Below are 14,625 nucleotides of genomic sequence, written 5' to 3' on the forward strand. Positions count from 1 at the left end.
AAGATAGGCACAGATGTTAGCCCAGGGCCGTCTTCCTCAGCAAAAAAAGAGGAGGATTGGCGGATGTTAGCTCAGGGCTGATCTCCTCACAAAAAAAAAAAAAAAAAATGAAGTGAAAATGAGGTTTTATTTCTATCGCTATGAATTTTCTTAAACAATAGGATCTAGAAGCATATAACTTGTTATTAAAGGTGTAATGTCTATACACTTTATATGTATTTAGCACTAGTTTTGACTAAATTAAAGTAATAGAGTTTATCTGTTTTTGAAATCCATCCTAGATTCCTAATAGACTTCCCTTTTTCTTCCCATTCATTCAAAAAATATTGACTACCTTTTGGGTCATGCACTGGGTTAAGTACACTAAAACCTTTTAATTACTGGTGCATTGGTAAGTTGACAGGTTATCACAGGGAGTAAAATCTTCTTAATTAAGCCCAGTTATCTGAAATTCCTTCTCTGATCATGTACTTGGTTTGATGGCAGTTTTGAGAGAGGTGTAAACCAGGTAGCAGGTGCATATTTTAGTAGGTAAAACACTGAGATAGCTAAAGATGATGACAACATCATGTGTGGGGATTTTAGATCCAAAAAGGAAGGAATAGAAGAATTTTGCCATTTTTAATAGAAGATCTAGAATGTGATAGGTCAGCCTCAAGGGAAATGTTAATTTAGGCTCCTGGTGCTTGATACTTAGAAAGGAGCTTAATGATGATCATAATCAGATCATCAGAGTTAATGTTTCAACTGTATGTGCCTCAGAGGCCACCTCTATACTGGTGACGGGGGTGGGGGGGTATGGTTAATGGGTGAAAACTTGCTTTCCACTCTTAATCCCCTTTTATTTTGTGTTTGAAGAAAGGGTACTGTGGCTAAAGAAAACTGAAAAATGTGGATTTAGGCCAGCTCACACATTTTACCAATGAGCAAACTGAGGGTCAAATTCTAAGAAATGCAAATAGCTGTATAAGAAAGTGAATATAATCATGATTTACCTCACTACTTACCTCACTAAAATGGCCCAGCAATGAACCATTTTACATGGTCATTTTGTCATTAGGATGTAAATTCTGACTATTGAGCTACCTCCAGATTGTGACATAGCTATACTGGAGGAACTGAAGGAGTTTGTAAGAGTTAAGTCTTCATGTGACCCAATAAGAAGTTAGTAGATAATGTCTACAATTGATTACTCAAGAAATAAATAGCATGGTAAACTTAATATTGAAAAATGCAGAAGTAAGAAGAAAATGTATAGAAGTAAAAAAGAAAGGGCTAAAAAAAGTTGAAATTGATTCCTGTTGAGAGCAGGTCTAAGGGTATAGAAGGGAGGCAAAAACTGCTGTTTTCTGTGTATATAGTACTTTTTTAACAAATAAAATTAAAATTTTTTTCTAAAAGGGATATTATGCATTTGTGTTCCGTGTATGCTAGGGACCCTTGGTAAATAATAGCTCGTGTTTGTCAAGGAGATGATTCCCTGGAAGAGAAAAATAAGCACAATACTAGAAGTAAAATATCTCATTACATGATGTAAGGACTGAGACTCGAGGGGTGCAATTTGTGGCAGGATGTTTCCCAACTAAATCATTTATGCCTTTGGCTATTCATTTGGCATTCTCCCTAAATTATTTTAGGGACAGAAGCTGCCTCCAGAAAGAAAGGAAAAGCATGACTGTGCAAAGATTTGAAACAGCCTGTACTTAGGAGACAATTTCTCTGATAGTTCCTATTTGTCCTATAGTTATACCAATTCTAAATAAGAATTGGTCCCTAACTACTCTTTTTGATGTTTCTTTTTTTAAACAGGGAAATGCACATAAAATCCTGGAGAAATGTACGTTACCACTGACTGGAAAGCAGTGTGTCAATCGCATCATTACTGAAAAGGTAAAATGCCTTTCTCTTTTTATTCTCCCTAATATCTACCACCGCCTTTTTTATTTATATGCATTTTTAGAATTTTTTTTACCTTCTGAAAGTGTATTATGTTGGTAGTCATAGGATTAATTTAATCCGTGGGTAGACTGAATAGGAAAATTCATCAATTTAATGTTTCTAAATGTAGAATTCTTAATGTGCAACTCTCTGGCAATCAACGTATACACACAATGTTGAGCTATGGTCCTCAGTAACTTTGACAGAGTGATATAATCAAAATTCTATTGATCCTTGTGCTTGGACTATTAATGTGGATGATATATACAAAGTTAAGCAATATTTATCATTTCTACCTTTATTTTTTGCTTTCCCAAATCACAAGTAACAAATTGTTGGATTTCATTTTAATAAACTCAGTAAAAATTGGGTTTTAATCATTTGGGTGCATATTGCAGTATAGCCCCCACAGTAAACCAAGAAATTTATTCTGTGGTTCTTGCATGTTTTCAGCCCTCTTTTATAAAGTGAACTTCACAACACACCAGCCATTTTAGTGCTTCTCTAGACTTTTTCTTCTTAGAAAATGTTGGCCAATGGTATAGTTTAAAGCTGCTCAGATCAGAGAGAAGCATCACTGGCAGTTGTCTGTACAGTCACCTGTCTGACCCAGATTTGAACCTAGGATGTTGAAATGACATAATTCTCATAAGTGAGCTAGGAGGGTGTCATTTTCTTGACTCAATATCTTGATGAAACCATAAAACAGAATTATCTGTATCGGAGTTTGTTTGTTTTTCTCTTAATGATGCTGTTGCTTTTGCCAAGAGCCATAGCTGTCTTTGCATTAATCTGGTTCGCTAACCCTCACTGAGGTGTGGTAAGAAGCACCCTAAAGCAGCCCTTTGAAGTAGGTTAGGAGGTTCATAATACTTTCCAGAAGCCACATTTTAGGGAACACTCTGTCCTAAATGGTGCCTTCCCCAAGACTGTTTGTGTGGAATTCCATGAGGCTGGCTTGTAGAGAAGAACAAGTGGAGGAAAGGGCAGAATAGTTGATCTCACCATTTATTCCCTAAGTCTTACCATTTCTTGAACCCCTCCAAAACTATGGACAGGACTTGTTGAAAGGAATCCATTACTCTGAAAATAAAGGCAAAGCAGTCCTTGATCCTGCTTTCTTTAACAAAGTGGTAGAGCTACTAAGGATAATTCCAGCAACATTTCCCCCCATCTTCCTCTTCTCCTCTCCCAAGTAAGCCCTCTCCCCTCCCCACTCCGTGTGTGCCCTGCCCTTGTTCTTGCCAGTTCAGTGCTTCTACCTGCAGTGCCTCCCATTCCACTCTGCCGCCCTAAATCCCACCCATCCTTCAAGGCTAATGCAATTTCCGTGTTCATCACGAAGAGGTTTCTGACCCTGTCATCACTCACAATTTCATCCGCAGAGTGGTCCACCATTCATATAGGCACTTATCATCCAATACCTGCGTTTTCTTATGACATAACTTTCTTATGAAATAAGTTCTTGTTGTTTAACTTAACTGCCATTTTAAAAAACTTGTATATCTTTTCTCTTCATCCTCATTGTTGTTTTATTCATGTATTTGTTACTGAGCATTTTGTGAGCAGCTTCTCTGAACCAGACTATTCCCAACAGTGGGCTGCAGAGAGGAGGATAGTCTCTGCCCCCAAGGAGCACATTCAGGAGGGGTAGACATCAAGCTTCCAGCAGTACCAGCAGTTAGAGTAACAAACATGATAAAGGCCGTGATTGAGATGCATGCCAGATGCTGAGTTAGGAACATAGAGGAAGGCTGCCTAACAGCATGGGGAGAGTATCGGGAAAAGCTTCTAGGTGCTATCGAATACAAGCTTTTAACTTTTTTTGTAAGGCATTTCACAGTCTGTACCTTTTCTCCTCCAGTCTTAGTTTCTCTCTTTCTGCCTTAACATTCTCCCCACTGTGGCCATCCCTAAATGCTGTGAACTATGTTGCTTTCCCCCCAACTATGTTCTTCTGGGACTTTGCACATCCTGTCTCTCTTTCTGAAATGTTCTTTCTAGCCCATCCATCTGGCTAATTCCTCCTCATCTTTTATGTCTCAGCTATGTATTTCTTTCTTTGGCAAGTCTTCCCTATCCCTCCCCAAGTCTTCTGGATGCTTCCCTGAATTCTAGTACTTACCCTAACTTAGCACTGACCACTGTTTTGAAATAACCTGTAAGCTCTGCCTATCTCACTGTTTATCCAGCACTTAGCGTAGTGCTTGCCCATACACAGTGAATGTTGTTAAATAAATGTACTGTGCTTTTCTTGATGAGAAAATTGATAGATTGAGTGATGAGTCTTGAAAAATAAGTAGAAGTTTTAAAACTGAGAATAAGACCCAAGAAGCCCTTCTAGACAAAGGGAAGAAAATATGCAGAGTCATGGAGGAATTAAGAAAACACAGCTTCCATTTTTATCAAGTTTTTATTTATACTTTATACCACTAAATGGAAATCTTCCTAAATATTTCAAAAGTAAATTTCCCTCTTTTTAATAATAGATTCTTGGCTTTCCAGTATATGACCTTGAGAGCTAATTAGGGTTTGATAAAGGTGTTAATAAAAGTTTTTTTAAAGTGATAAGTCAATTTGCCGTAGATTTTATCTCCCTGATCATCAAAGCTTTATATTCATGATACCACAGTTTTCTTTTTCCCAAACCCCTTACCTACTTGTTTTAATAACACAATCTAGAAGCTCTTTTCTATTTGTTCCATTTTGATAAATTTACATTTGCTCATAATGCAGGGAAAAGAACATCGGTATGAATGGTGCTCCAGACACATTTTCTGCAAAGGAAAAATGTTCATTTAAAAAAAATATTTAATTGTCATTTTGGAATTAAATAAACTAATACAGCATACACATATTCCTAAATGACCATTTTTTTCCCCTCTCAAAACACATATTTCTGCTGAAAAAAGGGTTTTTTAGGAACATAAAAATGTGCAAACACAAAAGAAATTTGCTGAAATATTTCCTCCTAAATTTAAATAATCTTTTCCAGTAAAATCACCCAGGTTATCTGTGAATTCATCAAACAAACAGAGAATGCAAGCGTCACTGGTCCCCTTGATGTTTTGCTCCTGGGGAAAAGTATCAATTAACTGGAGACAAATAAGCATTTCGAGCCTTTGATTTGGGTTCACACACAAGTGATGATAAGTTAAGCTATTAAGGAGAAAGAACGAGCCTGTATCGTGCTCCTGCTGTGTCCCAGGCATGATGCCAAGTGCTTAGAGTATGTTTGTTATTTATTATATTTGCCCTGTATAACAATCTTGCGAAGTAGGTTTTTTGATATCTGTCTACAGATGCCAAAACAGGTTCACCAAAGATTGCATAGCTAGTGTGTGGCAGAGCTGGAATTCCAGTACAACTCGAAAGCCAGGTTCTTTCCTCTACATGTTGCTTTGTCTTCATGTTTGCCTCCTCACCAGGAGTGTGTTTAAAAATGACAAATTAGAGTTTGACTTCAAAACTAGTTGAAAATAAAGACTCTAAGCCTGCAAATAATAGTTGAATTTAAGGTAAATCCAGAAGTTGAATTTAAGGTAAATCCAGAAGAGAGGAGAGATCTGGGAAGCATAATATTTAAGTCTGAGAAAGAGAAAACTAACTGTGAAAGCTGAAAGAGGCAACAGTGGCTATTGCACTGGAGGACAGTTTGGAGAAACAGCGAGTTGAAGTCATAGGGAAGCGGTTTTGGCTTTTACGGTTAGAGCTTCCCATCAATACGCAAACAGCCTTGAGACAAGTGAGCCTTCTGCCTCTGGAAGTTTCTAAGCAGAGCCCCAGTGACCATCTCAGAAGAATGTTTTTAAGAATTCGTGGGTGGGAGATTATATTAAATGACTGTCAGTCCCTTCCAGTCAAGTTGTCGTATTTCTAGATGTGACAGTATGTGTTCTAAATCGGATACAACAGATTGAATCTATCTGCTGAAGGTTAAGCTGTACCAGTTGGCACTACCATCACCGGTGTTACCAACCAGAATGTTGTAATGGAAGGTTTAGAGTAAGGTTAGCCTTCTCTCTTGTCCTAAACATAAGCATCTTCATTTGATTTGTGTATCAGAGGGAGATTCTCATGCTATCCTCTCAGACCTCTCTGTTTTCACAGGACTTAAAGGGAGAGCTTTAATATTTACCTGGGGGTCTTTCAGGGCCAGGACTGCTAACCCTTTATAAGGACTCTCAGCCTCTTCAGAGCCTCTTCTTTTGTTTCCTGTAACTCTTTACCCAGCAACGGGGATCAACTTTTCCCCCAGCATCCCAGTGCTTTCACCTTTCAAATTTCTCCTCCCTCCTCCTCCCCCTCCCTCCATTTCTTCATTCCTTTCTTTCTTCAAATCATTATTAATCATCTAATTGACATTTTGGCCGAAAGTGTTAGACTTAACAAAAGGAAAGTAGTTTAAAAAAACTGGTTACAATAGTAACAAATGCCATCGATAGTCAACACTCATTTATTTTCTGGCATCAACAGTGCATCACAACTAATTGCCAGTTAGAGAGTTAGCATCTATTCTCAGCAAAATATAATAGTTACGGTTGACATTTTTTCATTGCTGATTTTGACAGTCTTTTACCTGGGTCTTGTCTCTCTTTTAGGAACTTGAGAGGTTATTTCTATTTTGTGTCATAAAGTAAGTACTGTGATAAAAATTGTCATTGTCATTTTCTTAACTCCGACAGGCTGTGTTTGATGTGGACCACAAGAAAGGGCTGACTCTGATGGAACTCTGGGAAGGCCTGACTGTGGATGACATAAAAAAGAGCACTGGGTGTGATTTTGCAGTAAGTGTTTCTGTGAACAAATCCAGCCACTTGTCCTATATCACGAGCTTGATTAATGGGTGTTTATAGGACATGAACCATTAATTTGTGATCATTTTTGGAGCTGACCTTTGCCGAGAACAGGAGTGGAAGGAAGGGTGCCTCCAGATGAGAGCAGGTGGGAGCAGGAGCAGGCTCTGACTCACAGGCCAGGGCTTGGCTCAGGAGTCAGAAGCGGGAGAGGGAGGAACCACCAGGAGCTGCTGGAAACAGAAAGTCAAGCTTGAACCCTAAGCTACTTTCTGTAAAGTCGCTCTCAGTCCTCTGTTCTTGGGTTACATGTCAGCCATGGCTAAACTTGATTAACTCAAAAATGTGATCCACACAGAGAAATGATGCTTCCTTATTTTTAAACCCATCTGTGGCTTATGACTTGCTCTTTGATTAACTTCTATGCCTGATTGTTCCATCCATTGAAGATATTAGCATGTTGGGCTTCTGACACCACTAGATTTATAGTCACGGAAGAGGTATATCCTGCATTTGAAGAAAAACATAGTGCATAAAAACTCTGACTTACAAAGTAGATAAGTACATCAGGGGAGTATCCATTCAGGAAATCCTCAGATTTCTTTTTAAAACAGAGAGAATAAAACTGTAATATAAATAATTGCCCTTTAATATAAAAGCTTGTTTATAAATCACCAATCACCTACCTAATTGGGGTTGAGAGGATGGCTCAGTCCGTTTGAAGTTAATCAAAAGTAAAGGTGAAATGTCTCTGAAAAAGGAAAGAAAAGAATTTGCTTCTCACATACCTTTTAAGAACAGTTCTACTCATTAAAATGAAATATATTTATAAGAAGAAGAAGTGTTACAGCTGCCCATCCTGGGGAAAGGAATTTAACAAAACATATTTGATAAATCATGCATATATTTCATACATTTCTTCCTTAGGTACTACATGCTTGGCTGGTACCTATCAGTGCATAACAAATTTCTGTAAAAACGATTTTGCTGCATAATTCATTGTCCACATATAACTGTTTCTGGTCCTGTATGAAGGTCTTTGTCTATTAAACCTTTTTTGAATTTCCCTTTGGAAAAAAGAAGTCTGTCAGCAATACCTTGCACGAAAAGCACATCTATAATTAGCTTTTCAATAACCTCAGGGAAAAAAAGGATTTGTTTGTACTTTATTTAGAATTTCTTACTCCAGTGACAAAAGCAAACAATTCTTCTACTTTTTTTTTTTTTTTTTGTGAGGAAGATCAGCCCTGAGCTAACATCCATGTCAATCCTCCTCTTTTTGCTGAGGAAGACTGTCCCTGGGCTAACATCTGTGACTATCTTCCTCCACTTTATATGGGACGCCGCCACAGCATGGCCTGACAAGCGGTGCCTCGGTGCGTGCCCAGGATCTGAACCTGGGCCGCCAGCGGCGGAGCACACACACTTAACCGCTATGCCACGGGGCCGGCCCCCAACAGTTCTTCTACTTAATCAGCTATTTTTTCCCCCATGTAGATGAGTTAACCTCTTCTTCGGCAGGTAGCATTTCTGAGATCCACAGAATATTCAATTCTCTGCTGCAAAAGAGACTGTACAATGGAAGACCCTTGTTATCTGTTTCTTTTTTATTCACGTAGGTAAATCAGGAATGAAGAAGATAGATTTTTACTGTTTTTGCTTTTTTTTTAAAAAAAAATGCAAATTTCCATGTTTTGATGTGGAAAATATTGAAAAATATCTCTATGGTCCCTCTTTTATTACAGTACCACCCCTCCTCTTTTGACATTGACATATAATCTTGTTTCCTCCAAATTAAGCTGTTGAGATGAAATGTTAATTTGTATGTCAGTGTTGTTCTGACAGTGAAAAGGTGTAGTTACATCAGCTGAACCATCTCGACAAAAGAACTGGCTTTTGAGGATCTGATGACCAATGGCATCTCTTTAGACCCTGACAGATGAATCACATGTAGTGGATTGTTTCTCTGTAAGGCTGGGGACTAGAGTGCTCTGATTAATAAAATGTTCTGCTTAATAGCTGAGTTATCAATAAGATACATTTAATAATAGAAGTACATTAAGGATAACATTTCTTTATTTGATAATTCAGAAAGTACTTCATGTTATGATCTAGATGATATTCCATGTGATTATTACTGCATATGTAGGATTTTACTCTATATGTGACTGTATATATACAAGTTACTCAAGATTTCTGTTTGAGAAAAGGCCCATTCAGCCTTCACTGTATAACTGGAAGTGAACATTCTAGAAGGGAATAGTTAGACAGCCAGGTTGTTGCATAATAAAGAAAAAAAGGTAAAAACCTTGGTCAGAGTAATTGTGAAAATGTGTTGGTATTAAGTCCCATATACCTAAGAATATGAGTACATGAATGGGCAAAAGATACAGAATATGGGTATAAGCTGATTGGGAAAATACTGAGAATTTCAAAGAAAAAGAGAAAATTGACAGCATCAGGACGTGACAAAACTATGGTTTCAGGGTATTAAAAAATAATGGTTATAATGAAATATTTGGCCATTTCAAAAATAATTACTAAGACTTTCCTGATACCATAGTGCAATTAGCAACAAGAACAAAAAATGTGGAAGGAAAATGTGTCCTTTAAGTATAACCTGAAACAGCTTCTTAAAAAATCGTAATGACAAAAAAAATGTATGATGAGTTATATTCATGATTTTGTGTCAGTTGAAAGGAGGAGTTTTCTTTTCAATTGGTATGAAAGTCTCTTAAGAGGCATATATGGAACTCCAAAGGAGGCTGTGGAAATTTGTCATAGAAATGCAAATATTGACTATATTTCTGGAACCTTTACTGCATTCCCAAAATAAGATTCTGGTCAGGAATTGTTCACAGCAAGAGAAGCCAACCCATAATGGACAGAGATCTTATTTCAGAGACCTTATTTCATTTTTAAAAAATTAAAAATAAATTAAATCCATATTTGAAAATCATGTGGTAGAATAAACTTGCAGAGGTCATTAGTCATCCATGATTATTCATTAAACATCCAGTGTATGCCCCATATTGAGCTATGAAATGTGAATAAAATAGAGCAAATTGCTATAGTTCCTACTCCCAAAGGTCTTGGGCTTATTCTCCAGGCAGAAATACACCTAAACCACCAGTGGCAAAAATTAAATAAGAATACTGCTTATTTATGTGTTTGCAATGGAATCTTAAAGAAGCCAGCTGCAGGCATTCTTTGCCACATTGAATAAATTTATACTCTCAATATCTATTATGAACTGGCATTATACTAGAATTAAACAGTATACTCCTGGGATTGTAATGGACTGGGAAGACAAATCGTTGGCTTATCTTCTACACTTAAGTCATATAGTCTTGTGCCTAGCCTGTAGATAACCTTGGCAGTATAATCTGCTTTAACTTGCATGGGCTTACGACGTTGATGAGACTGTGAGAGAACAGAATGAAAAATGGTGGTTTAGTAGATGTTTTTTGTTGCAAAAATAGACAGGCCTAGTCAGTGTACATACAGCTTCATTTTCTTCTCTTTTGATGAAAGTCAGTTTCCACACTGAGGATATAAATGATATTAAGAGCTCAAAATTGGGGCAACATGACAAGGAAAAGGGTCAGATGTTTAGTTTAAAAACTTAAGGTGTAAGGTGTTCAGTTTCTTTTTAAAGGAAATGCTATAAAGCATCTATTGGAAATGACCTGTTTTCAAAAAAGAAGAGTTTTATTTCATTAAATTATTTCCACAGATGCTCTGTTGTTAAGAAAAGAAAATGGATTGTTTGTGAGACACATTTTCTAAATACTCAGAGACCATATGTCTTTTTTTCTTTTCAGTAGAGTTGAAGATCTATGCAAATATGGGCTGTGACTTTTGTCTATTAATTATATGTCTATTATTTTGTCTATTATTGTATATCTGCTCTTAGAACTGGCAAGTCTGAATGAGCTCTCATTTATCCTAAGCTATATACCAAGGCGTGCCGTCCCTTTTATTCTGATCATGTCATTGTTTTAGTAGAAAAATGGAAAAGGGGGCATTAAATCTTGACATTATGAAGAGTTAATACAGAAACAATTTATAAATGAGCTAAAAAATATTTAACCTCATCAAAGCCAAATAATTGCCTACTCCTATTTTTAATACTGACTTAAACTCTATTAGAAATCTTTCTTCTAGTTCTTTGAAGCTTATCTAATCCATTCACTCGTTTTTTCATTCGTTAATTTAACAAAATATTAACTGTTTATTCTGGAAGACAAAATGCCAATTAGGCCAACTTTGATTGCTATATCCTTGAGGGCTAAAAAAAATCACCTGAATTTTAATATTCCTACTGTGCTTTCCTTGGGGATTGTTACTTACCAGGACTCAGTGGATATTTGCCAGATTGAATGAAGAAATCTGTACCTGGCATTACACCTTGAAAAATCTGTCAAAATTAAGCCAGACCACTTACATTTAGGTTTCTTCTTCCACCAGCTCTATCATTAAATGTTGACCTGTCCTCATTTTTCTCTGCTTCAAGACTCCTAGGAATGCATTTGCTGTTCTGTACAATGAACATAATTATAGTCAACATTTAATATTTTTAATGCTATTACCTCCTTTTTTTAATAAGTTGGAATCTTTTTACCACCTTTATATCACTTCCATTCTGATTCTGAAATTTCTGATAAAACTTTGTCATTGACCATACATGTCTTCATTAATATGTATCCAGTTAACCCAAAGACTGCATTAAGTGTATCTTAACAAAATTGTGACTTGGCTGGACCTATATTGAGGATTTTGAAACTTTCGCCTCACTCTGCGTCTCTGTTTTGAGTGAAGTCTCAGAGGCATCAACCTGATCCACGCAGTCGAGAGCTTGGTTTTCTGGATGCTTTATTTATCTCCCTCTGCTCCTCCTTCACTGCCTCCTTGTTGCCAGTCTTCATGATCCTTAATTTAGGAGCTATAATGCAAGAAGGTTGAGAACTTCTAAACACACAAAATGGAAACAGAAAAGGAGTTCTCTGTCTTACTGGTTCAGAATGGAAAATAATGAGGAAATTCCAGGGGAGGTCCATGGCAAGGCTGCTTGTTGCCTACGTCATTCAAGTTTGGAAATTCAAAGGAGTGTTGTCTATACCATGAGGTTTTTTATAAGTTGATTATTTTTTTCTCTTTCTTTTACCAGGTTTCACCAAAACTCACGCCAATGCGACAGATCGCAACTTGAAATGTGGAGTAGGCATTTGTCCCAGGCCATGTGTTTGTCATTTTCACCAAATAGGATTTCATTGAAAGGATGTCAGTAAGAGAATTGTATATTTAACAAGCAGTTTTTGATTAGTTTTCTTCTAGAATCTTATGCTTCATGTAGCCATATACAGACTTTGTTCCCTCAAGTATGCTGTGATATTTTAATGAAAAAAAGAAAATATATATGATTATTTGTTTCATAAGTGCTGAGAAGACCGTCTTTACAATTGGTGCTCACATTGGATTTATCTTCACCGTCTGTGCTTTGTACACTGAATTATGTGCAGTTTGTACCAAGATGGGCCCTTAGGAAGAGTTTCACTGATGTGCTTTCCCTCATAACTAAACCATGACATATAGGAAAAAAGAATGAGGGAGAAAAATAACTCCACCCAGAGTATACCCAAGGCAGCATTGTGCGAGTCCTGAAAGATACCATATATGTGAATTTTGATCAGAAGAAATGCTGTCTTGATGATTATGTCTTTCCATCACCCTGGTCTGACTTCTCTTTTGGAACCCATGGTTTTGTGATTACATCTTGTTTTACTAGAGCATCCTTCCTCCTCCCACACTTTTTATAACTAAATAGATGCCAAAGGCGGCAAACAGGAATATCTCTGTGTGGGAGAAATGACTGATTCATGGAAGATACCAAAGGGTGGGGAGTCTATTGGTGCTGACGTCCCACCAAGAAGTTGCCTTATAAACCAACCAACCAACCATCTGTGCTTTACCAAAGACTAAGGCTTATTATAAGAAGAGGGCTATAAACCTGACAGATCAAGTCAGTCTTCTCATTTTAAAACAGTGCAGTATTCCTGTGTATCCAAAAGTGTCCTTGAGAGTCTTTCTTGATGTGATTGAAGCCTAGTGGGCTACTTGGGCAATACGCCCTCTTAAGCCAAGAGGGGTTGTGGGTAATTTATCATGAATCCATAGTCATGATGACAGCAGAGTTTCAGCAAAAAAAAAATTCTTTCTTTTCAGGCTCTTTTATTTTTGTTCAGAAAAGTTTCTAAATATTGGATGCCTTTTTCTACAGAACGGTGTTCTTTCTTCGCCCAAGCTACTTCCTTTAACAAAGTACTTTTAACTCAGCATTATCCAAGTAGGGGAGATATGAGCAAATCCAGGATTTGAAGAGCAGTGAGCTTTCATTGTTAGAAAATAAACATGGTGGACTGGGTTTTGTAAGGAACTTCTCCTCAGAGGTATCCTCAGTGCCAAACAGTTGCCGGGGGGGATTGCTTCGGAAGCATCCTGCATGTCACATGGGAGAAAAAAGTTCAGGAATCCTGAAGACAGGCCAGACAGCTGTCCTCTGGAGAGAGGTAAGCATAGTACAGTGCAATATAGCATTCCTCTGGCACCAGGTGTAGGAATTTATGCATGTTTTTAGGTTATGGTTGTCACTGAAACTCACTTTATCTTCAGATACAGCTACAGTTGTGTCATTCACAGAGGGAGGAGAGAGGCTTTTTGTGAGAAGCACACTCCATATATAAAATAATCTTTCTGGCTAGCTTCATGGTTGAAAGCATACTCTACCACTACTGGTAAAATGGACTCGTCTTAGAATTTGTGAGGTCTGGAAAATAATATATGTCTATGTTAGAGTTATGATTTAGAAAAATTTATATTATTGCTGGTTGCTATATTTGCAAACTTATTTGCTTTTCATTCCAGTCTATTATTTTAGGATAATGTGATTCTAAGTATGTTCCCAACTTCAAGTGGCAAAACCTAAGTAGATGATTTTATATTCTTAAAGGGTAAAGAGTGCCATGGATGTTAAGGAATACAATAAATAGTCTAAATTGATATAGATCAGTGTGATTGTCCTTTTTCTCATTTGGGAATGGTGTGACTACTCGTGGGAATAGTACAACAGAGATTGGTAGAATGATCAACAATAAATAAAGTCAGCACACTTCACCACTTCTAATCAAGTTGTTGCTTTTCTTTTTATTTTACCAAAGAAAAGATGTTGTCCTTCATGAAAGAACAAATGAAATGTTTACCTAAATGAATTCTGCACTTTGCTCCTTGTCAGAGCCAATCATTTGTCTATAAAAATTAATTATCCCAGGCTTCATGTGTTAATATTTTTTCTGCTTTTTTCTAACATTCCTTTAGGATACACATGCATTAGTTAATTTTCCAATGGCCTGTTGAGTTTGCTTGCGTTTTAAAGTGGCTCTAGTGCTAGTCTGCCTGGCATCTGTGTTGCCCTTCTATTAATAGACTCACCCCCTGGCCAAGGGGTTGTGTGTGTGCCCAGAATATTTTGGTGGTTCTCCTCTGTCCGCAGTGGTTATACCCAGGGGTGGGCATATGACCCAGGATCTACGGTCACATGTCACTTAACAATGGGGATACGTTATGAGAGATGTGTTGTTAGGCGATTTCATTGCTGTGCGAACATCATAGGGTGTACTTAAACAAACCTAGATGATTTAGCCTACTATACACCTAGGCTATATGGTACTAATCTTCTGGGACCCCCATTGTATGTGCATGTGGTCTGTCATTGACCGAAACATTGTTATACAGTACATGACTGTAGGTTATTTCTCCCATGTTTAAAAAATGGAAATGAGAGAGAAACCAATTTTCTTATTTCTCTCTGGTCACTAAGTCATAAGTATGTGAG

The 14,625-nt window shown here is 37.3% G+C and overlaps 1 protein-coding gene across 3 annotated transcripts in view; it reads left to right on the top strand.

Annotated features, from left to right (window-relative positions):
- OXCT1 (3-oxoacid CoA-transferase 1) overlaps positions 1–13,799 on the top strand; it is a 130,294-nt gene extending 116,495 nt beyond the window's left edge. For all 3 annotated transcript variants that reach the window (XM_058564163.1, XM_058564162.1, XM_058564164.1), the window contains 3 exons: positions 1,810–1,890; positions 6,624–6,725; positions 11,905–13,799. In XM_058564163.1, the coding sequence (XP_058420146.1) occupies positions 1,810–1,890; positions 6,624–6,725; positions 11,905–11,946 (225 nt within the window). In that variant the 3' untranslated portion in view covers positions 11,947–13,799. The remainder of the gene's footprint in view (positions 1–1,809; positions 1,891–6,623; positions 6,726–11,904) is intronic.
- Positions 13,800–14,625: the final 826 nt, after the last annotated feature.

Source organism: Diceros bicornis, chromosome 20, assembly GCF_020826845.1.
Source record: "Diceros bicornis minor isolate mBicDic1 chromosome 20, mDicBic1.mat.cur, whole genome shotgun sequence".
In the NCBI taxonomy this organism is placed as follows: Eukaryota; Metazoa; Chordata; class Mammalia; order Perissodactyla; family Rhinocerotidae; genus Diceros; species Diceros bicornis.